Genomic DNA, 8,971 nt, shown 5'->3' on the forward strand with positions numbered 1-8,971 from the left:
AGTTCACTATAAACGGACTTGGAATACGGGTATGAGTGAATGAATAACAAAGAGAACCAACATGATAGCCACGGCAGTGGTCGCACCTTCTTCAAGCAGGCTGCGTTCAGAAGGCACTCAACGTTGGGGGACGCTTTGTTGGCATTTTGAGAGGTCATCCAGCTCGCAGTTCGTTTCCTGTCCGGTTCTCTGCATATCAATATTTGCTTAAAGACAGTGTTCGCCAGAGCAATAAGTGACGGACTGACGACAAAAAGGAAAGAAACAAAAGAAAGCCTGGACGTTTTGCCGTAGCGGGGTCAAATATACAACAAGCAAAACGAAGATGTCTTTTTTTATGTGTCCACTTCTCATTTTTTGTATTTGTTATTTTCTTGACACTTAAGTCTGCATTGTTCTCGTGTGTCGTTTCCCGGTCTGCGTTGCACCTCAGTGTGCCAATCCTTTCTTTCGTAAAACCACCCCTTTTGTTCAAGGATTGTTTGGAGAAAAATCTAGAAAACAAAAGGCGCATTTGAGAAGGCGTGGGGAAAGCCCTCATTGTACGACCTTTGGGCTGAAAAATGAGTTACAATCGGCAAAAAATCGATGTTTTCACGAGCTCACGAGCTAGCAACAGGGTTTGGTTGCTCGAAACAATGTTGGTTTCTCGTGCCACGCCCACACCACTTCATACCGAAAAACTCGTAAAATGGCGGAATGTCAAAAATGTACTTAAGATAATGAGTACAAGATACTCGGATATGTAATCAAAATAGTGTATCAAATACTCTTGATCAAAAATATTTGCAAGATACCAAGATACTTCAAAAGGTATTTGAAATACAGTTTCTTGAGTAGAGTATTTAAGATAGGCACAAGTCTGCTAATTGAGCTGCCACATGGCACGGCACGACCTGTCTTAGACCGCCATATTTGCCCGATAGTAGAGACCAGTGTTGCGGAGTTGCCACTTGGGAGTTGGAATGATTTAGGAATCATTCCGCACTTTCGCAACCCCGGAATGAAATGGGAATGGAATAGCGGCAGCGCTGGGGGGAATGGCATGACAATGGAATTAGATCCCTTCTGCCCGGAATGGAGTGGGAATGGAATGGGGCTCGGTTTTTAAGCGAGCTGTATCGGTCTCTAGCATTTCACTGAGAGGTGATTGATGGCTGGATTGCCTCACTTGCTTATGGACCTTCGAGGATGAAAATGGCGTGCCCTCGGTGGAGCAACCAAAACTGAATGGTTGTAGGCAGAAAGGGGTCATTGCTGGCGCCGCGAGACGCGACACAGCGGCTGTTGCAATCATGCGCGATTAGCATGCAACTTTTAATCGGGATGTCGAACCGAACCCGAACCGAAAACTCGAGCACACCGGTGATGTTTAACTGAAACAAAACAAAACTACGGCGCGGCATGCGTCAGCGCCCTCTGTGCACCGGTCAGGTAACTATTGAGATGAAAAGGTTTATAATTAGCCGATTCTGTGCGGCCGCCGTCCTTCATGCACACGCTAAGTGACCTGGTCTGCTTGCAACCCCCATGCTAGCGGTTGTATACCACTGGCTAAATTGCTCATCCAGAGCTGAGAGACAAATTGCCCGTTGAGGCAGACCAACTTTAGGCTTTATAAAGATACACACAACGCAATTTGATTTTTCCGCTGTATCAGGGAGAACAGAGGTTTCGGGAGTATCCCCCCCCCCCCCCCCCCCCCCACCCCGGAAAAGTGCTGAGAGGCTGCGTTCATCATGCACTGTTATATATAACCGCTGCGCGAAATGCTAACACATTTCACCGAAAAACAGTGTGACAGCAGCAACGATTTGGCCCATTTGTTTTCTTTCACAGCAATAGAAGCCAGGCACAAAGCGCGGGCTGACCTCGATGTATTCGAATGAATGCCCATTCCCTCAATCTCGTTTAGGTCATTCACGGCAAATTGTTGCTTTTCGCGGGCGGTAAAGAGGCACTTATGGTCAAGAGGTCCAACGAGTCAAGAGGTCCAATAGCCACGTGACAGCCGAGTCAAGAGGTCCAACGAGTCAAAAGGTCCAATTTCTGTCAAAAGGTCCAATGCGTCAAGAGGTTCAACGCGTCAAGGGGACTAACTTGTCAAGAGTTCCATCGAGCCTTCTTTTATCTTCTCTGTTTTTAATTATATTGCTATTAATGGGGGGGGGGGGGGAGGGGGCTGCTTTCGACGGTTACTGACTGTTTGACTTGTTTGACTTGTTTGAATGATTTTGGACGATACAACTACTCCATAGCTATTGGCGGCGAGTAGACAGATACTATTTGCCACAATGTATATTATTTGAATGTTAAATAATGAATAGTGCCCGGCGACATATTTTGGAGTTGTAGAACTTAGTATCTGTGTCTCAGTCTCTCTGTCCTAGGACACATTTATGTCATTTCTACGGAAGTGTCCTCTCGAATTCCCGAGGTATAAAATACAAATGTACCTCAGCATCTCGCGTTTAACCTTCTCTTTCATGCATCTCAGTATTTGCGATCGCAAATTCTCTCTTGGGTAACTTTGTCCAGCCCCGGGTTCTCGGATTTTCTATTTAAAATTTTGATGCGCTACTGCTTTATGCTTTAGTTTTTATTCACCGAGTGCACCGAATGACTAAACAGGTAAATAACACAACATGGGAAGAAGCTCAAATATCATTGGAGGGCGTCTTTAACGAGTCCAAATTACGCCATTTGGCGTCAAGTAGTGTGTTGCAAATGAATGTGGGCATTGTCTCCTTGAAACGTTATGACCGGTGCAAGCTAGCGGGTTAATCTGGGCCTTTGGCTTACCCAAAAGCACGAAGCAACCACAAATACTTATGCTAGCGATATGTAGCTCCTTTACTGCCCTTTATTTTTGAGAATTCTGTGAAATAAACCATGAAACGGAACATTTCATGATTAAGCATTCTTGCCACGAATTACCTAACACTTCTCTGTCGATATCATTTATTTTTAGTTGAAATTACGCGATCTGTTAGTCGGGTGAAATTGTAAGATGGTGGGTCAGTTGCTCAATCATTTTTAGAAAATTAGGTCGTAGAGATTGAAGTCGATTAAAGAACTGTTCGTGTCAGAAAGCACGTCGATCTCTGAAGCTGATAAATGACTAACTTTACATGCCATGATGCGCCAGGGCAAACTGTATCTTCAAGTTCTTCGAAGACCAAAGGACTTCAAAATATCAAGGAAGCTATTTTGACGGGACATGAACAAATTTAAACAATTACTACAACTTTTGAACATGATGTCACAGAAATTTGAACAAAAAATGAATGCCGTTTACAACCCCCTGTAACGCCGAATGAGAGAGCACCGCTTGAAGAGGAGGAGCGAGGGTACTAAAGGTCACGTGTTCTCGGGGGGGGGGGGGGCGGGGGTCACGTGACCCGGTGGAGGGCTCACGTGACCTTGGGAGGGGGGGGGTCACGTGACTCCCCAGGTCATGTGACCCCCCAGAGAAATTTTTCATTTTTCCGCTAGATTTAGTGGGGAACATTTTCCGCTAGATTAAGGGGGTAAATCTACCCATAATGCACCGCGCGGTTGCCCCGACAGCGACAACGATGCCGCCGCCGCTCAAGCCGGAAACGGGCACCTAAGAGCTGCGCTCTAAAACTATCTTCAGTTTTCCTGACGTCAAACGCCGTAATAGTGCTTTAGTGTGATGGTAGACGTCGAAATAGCAAATAACTATGGACATATCTTTCGTATGTGACGAAATATGTGTTCAAAGTAGTTTTCCAATTCTTTTGAACCCGGATGTCGAAGTAGTCATTAGACTCATTACCTAAACAAAAAAAAAAAAAAGGCATCTCAAATCGTGTATGTTAAGACCTTTCCGGTGACATGTTCGATATTCGCGAGGGAGAGCAACACTGGAGATGCAGATTTACGAGTTTGTGGTCAGGGGTAGAAAAGCAAAGGCCCACAGTCCTGCAGGACTGCAGGACCCCAACAAACCAATGTTGCTCTAGGCTTGACAGTTTATAACAACAATGATTTTCGGGTTTAAAAAAATCCAGTACCCAGCAAGCGATCCCACAGCTCAGCGCACGCATATCTACCGCTTCAGAAACTAAGCAAATCACGGGTCATACGCTCGAACACTGATTACATCACCGGCCAGAAACGATGTATCAAAGCCGTGTTCGTGAGATCCCCTCTGCCGTGTGGAAGTCTTCACGGCTTAACTTTTTGCTCTTTTTCCGGAATTTTTCTTCTCCGCCTTTATTGTTACCATCTCTGTCGTCTGCTTTCTTAATGCGTGAGCACTACCTGGCTCAGTCAGCGAAAAAGCTGTCGGCAAAGTCCGTCGTCAAAATCCGTGACTTCTCCAACACAACTTAACAACAATATATAAAAAAAAGAACTCTGGTCACGTGATATCTCTGGTCACGCGACGTATCTGGTCATGTGACCAAACAAAAAAAAAATCTGTAATAACGTGGCCAAACCAAAAAAAAAAAAAAAACTCTGGTCACGTGACCTCTCTCGTTACGTGAGCATGAAACCATCCTGGTTTCGAACCCAGGCCCTCTTGATCGTGAAACTAGTGCGCTATCTGTTCCGGCAACACAATTTTTTTTATTATTAAAAGTATATCTACTTACAAAGTTTTAAAATGATCACATTGGTTGCCATACACTTATCATATCAGTGAGCACTGTTTGACAAACGAGGACCGCGATTTACACACAAATTCAAAATATATCTCGCTCAATCATTTCTTTGTAGCGTCACATGCACCGCATGCAGCCACTCGCGCAGTGGCCCGGGAATCCTTGTTTACCACTGAGCCCTTAGAGCGCGGTTATGCATACGCGTTCCAAATAGCGACCAACATTCAAGCCCTTGTTGTTCCGTCGCCTCAAGAAGGCTGCTCACGTACAGAAAGCCGTCGCAGAAGTGGCTGCCACGTGGGCTTGGATCCCTCTCGGACCTCCAAGTGATCCGTCCTGGACCGCCACAGCGCATATAGACCGAAAAGTGCCAGCAGCTCCCATGCCCTACTCCGTGCACTGTCGCCGAAAAGCAGAAATTTCGCGGGCAAAGCTAGTGCTCACGCACTCTCACATCATAAGAGAAAGCTAAAATGTCCTCGTACTTTTTTCTTGCCTGTACTTATTTCACACCACTTGCCTGTACATATTTCACACCAAGATATGAAACGAGTCAAGATATCCAATATTGGAGCTCTTGACGCGTTGGACCGCTTGACACATCGAGGCACGAGTCAAGAGTTCCTATATGGGTCAAGAGGTCCAACGTGTCAAGAGGTCTAACGAGTCAAGACATCCCGGCGAGTCAAGAGGTCCGACGCGCCCGGAGTTCCAACGGGTAAAGAGGTCCAATAGACCCCTTTCGAAATTCCCGTGCCGATTATTAGAAGGTCGGAACCCCTGCACAAGGGCGGAACAACACACATCGTGACGCGTGCGAGTCATTCCATAAAATAGCGAACGTCAGAGCGCAGTCAATGCTAGGAGTCGACGAGCCAGTCAAACAGCGTTGAAAGTGCAACGTCACTGCGCTCATCGCCTTTTCCTGGGGGTCTGTTTTTTCTTCTGCTTCAACCAAACGCATGAAGTGTGCCGTGACGTTGCGTTTTTAGTCCGCCATTGTGCAGGGATTCCACAGCTGCCAACAGAGGGAAGTATTTAGAAAGGGGTCTATATTGGACCACTTGACTCGTTGGACCTCTTGACGCGTTGAACCTCTTGACTCGGAATCGAAAGGGGGAGGGGAGGGGGGGGGGGGGGGGGTTGGAGAGCTCTTGGTTCAAATTCCTGGGAGATTGTTTGCGTTGCCCCCCAAAGGGCCAATTTTGGGCTGATCTCTATCGGTGGTGCTCCTCGTGTTTTCGGCCGTCTTGTCCTGAATCTCGTGTTCCAGGTCATCGTCCGTCGTCCGCCGCCAATCGCTCCTTATCCCAAGATTCACAAAACACATTCCCCGTTTGCGAAAGCTGCTCCTGCAGCCAGCAGCTTAGTTCCGAGACCAGAGTACCCAATAATCTCACCAGCCAGTATAGGTGCCTGGAACCATAGAGTTATTATGATGTACGCTAGAGGTTTAACTGGCTCTAGTGTGCTGTCGAAAATTTAAGCGGAGAGCAACCAGTCGGAAATTCACTTCTGGTAACGCTATTCTATGGGAAAAAGCCAGCGCATTTTCTCCCTGCGCTTGATAATAACAGCAAATATCACAAATAATCCGTACGTACTAGATAGATTCTAACATTTCTGAATCACACAGATTAAAACATTTAGCAGTTATGGCGTCTTTATTTCCGATTTGTGGCATTAAAAACGGTGCTAAAACGGCTTCGTACATGTATTTACGTGCACTGTCGGACACTGGTAGCGCGAACACGTTTTCGGCGCTTTCCAGCATGGGGGAGACCAAGAGAGACGGCAATAACAACGCAGTAACACGGGATCGGTAACTCCTTTTACATGCAAACGATCAAAATTAATTGAAGGCCGGGTAGTATAATTCGATTTGCAATAAGTACTGCTTCATTCTGCTCATGCGCGAAGATGCTTGTTCGGCGTTCAAAACATCACCCGCACGCTCGAAATCCTTGAAAATAGAAAAAAAAAAACCTGATAAATGGTGTTCGATAAAAGCTGCCCGGCATAGGAAATAATAAAAAGACACACCTTTCATAGCTCATACTTTATTCTTTACGTCTTGAATGTTTTTAACCGCTGGTTAAGATGCACGATGGGGAAGGACGACGAAGTTTGCCGGCTAAGGTACACATTTTCTTGTGCTCCCGGAATACTGGTGTTCTAATATTATTTCTTGCGCTGGAACATTACATCCTTGAATCGACAGGTGAAGTAGCGGGCACTCTATCTGGGGCCAGACTTTCTCTGTGAGGAGAAATGTCCTCGCTCAGAAACGATGCCCCCAGCACCGACGATGGCCAAACACCCGACATCAAGACCGTACAAGACACCGCAGTCTCGGCTTTCATTGACAACAGCCCACTGCACTCTGACCCAACTGGCGAATTTCCTAACTTGGAGGCTATGGAGATGGACCAGGGCAATGACCAACGAGGCCCATGGCAACAAGCTGGAGGAGGCCGAAAACGTGTCCGAAGCAATGACTCGAATTCCAACCTCGAGACAATATCTTCACCAAAACACGATGACGTCAGCCTTACTGTTGTATTTGCTCCGGTGGATGCTGAGCAGAAACTGACTTCCCTTACCAGACTCAAGGTGACAGACGCTTTAAGGAAGATATGCCCAGAGTGTATACACGAAGTTCGCTACAACGATCGGCTCAACCTCATCGCAGTTGACACTCGAAATGGGCAAACTACGAAAACATTGCTCAACACCACCGTTCTCTGTGGGATTCATTGTTCGGCCATATGCTCCACCGTCCGGCCAAACTTCCATCGGAGTCATCCATGACGTCGACACAGAAGTCACGCAAGAAGAGCTAATCCAACACATTCGATCAGAAACAAAAATTGCCACTGTGCGCCGCCTCGGAGTCTCGAAGGTCGTCAAAATAGTCTTCAGTGGTACGAGGCTGCCTAGCCACGTCCTACTTGGCTATGTTCGACATCCCGTTGTTGAATTCAAGAACAGGCCGCTGCAATGTCACAACTGCGGTGGATTCGGACACAAGAAGATTGCATGTAAACGCCCTAAGGCATGCAATCGCTGTGGAGAAGATCACGATGTGCAGTCTGCAGAGTGTCAGTCAACGACACTGAAGTGCAGCAACTGCGGTGGCAGTCACGAGGCCACATCGCGCACGTGCCCCAAATGGAAAGAAGAGCAAACCATTGTAACGCTCTCAAAGAATAACAATATAGGATTTCGAGAGGCACGGTACGCCATCGTACATAAAAGTGCAGGCAAAAATACTGTGGACGTTCTGGAGACCACACCAAAGCCAATCACGACAGCTACCACAAGCCAGGCACTGCAGGCAACAAGCAGGACGGACATACAAAACAAAGTGTCTTATGACTCGATCCTCAAAGGGACAGTTAAAAACAAGAAGGCTGCCCCAAATACCGATTCCGCGGCCAGTCGAACGTCGGACAACAACAAATCTATGCATCAGCCAACATCCCACGCAGAAACGTTTCAAAGTTCCCACACGAAGAAGTCACCTCCAAGGAAGGATGAAACTGAAGACTCTCGAAACATCGACAAAGAAACATACGGCTGGCAATCGATTGTCAGAGCAGCCGTCAACATTGCGTTCGCACTCTTAGCGAAAATCGATGCATCATGGGCTAGCACCATCTCAAACATCTTACACACGGTCCTCCCACTTCTGGGAGGATGGTAGTGGGACCCTCGTATCCAAATATAAGACACGATGCACAAGGAAATCACTCTCAACACAGGACTTCAAAAACGCCTCAGCAACCTGGAACTTCACGAAGGGGGCGTGGTCCGATATTTCCCTCAATTTTGCAGTGGAACGTAAACGGACTGCGAACACGCATGTCTGAACTACGCCAATTTCTTTCAAACAAGAAAGTCGACATCCTGGCTCTACAAGAAACTAACGTTACATCCGGGGATGTTCGTCTCTCACCGTACGTATTGATTCACAGCGCTGCGGTGAACCTCAATGGCAGATCACGAGTCGCCCTATTTGTTCGTGCAAGCCTACACCATGCTTCACTGGACCTTTCTGACCTCTGTTCGCCGTCTGAAGAATATGCTGGAGTCACAGTCAGAATTGGCCGACAGGAAACGACGGTTGTGTCAGCATATATTACATCACAGGGAAGCTGGGACCCGACCACCATTGAAGAAATCTGCAAGAGAAGCCGAGGCAATATTATTATCTGTGGGGACTTTAATGCGCATAACCAGCAATGGGGAGGCTCTCGAACGGACACCAGAGGACGAAAGATCGAAGCAATGGCAACAGCACTTAATCTCCGTATCATAAATGACGGTTCAGCAAC

The 8,971-nt window shown here is 46.9% G+C and overlaps 1 protein-coding gene across 1 annotated transcript; it reads left to right on the top strand.

The window, feature by feature from the left end:
• Positions 1 to 7,338: 7,338 nt before the first annotated feature.
• LOC121835722 lies at positions 7,339 to 8,340 on the top strand. Its single transcript, XM_042290174.1, has one exon. The coding sequence runs from the start codon at positions 7,339 to 7,341 to the stop codon at positions 8,338 to 8,340; it is 1,002 nt and encodes a 333-aa protein (XP_042146108.1).
• Positions 8,341 to 8,971: the final 631 nt, after the last annotated feature.

This window comes from Ixodes scapularis, unplaced genomic scaffold (genome assembly GCF_016920785.2).
Source record: "Ixodes scapularis isolate PalLabHiFi unplaced genomic scaffold, ASM1692078v2 PGA_scaffold1__304_contigs__length_218370807, whole genome shotgun sequence".
Classification (NCBI taxonomy): domain Eukaryota; kingdom Metazoa; phylum Arthropoda; class Arachnida; order Ixodida; family Ixodidae; genus Ixodes; species Ixodes scapularis.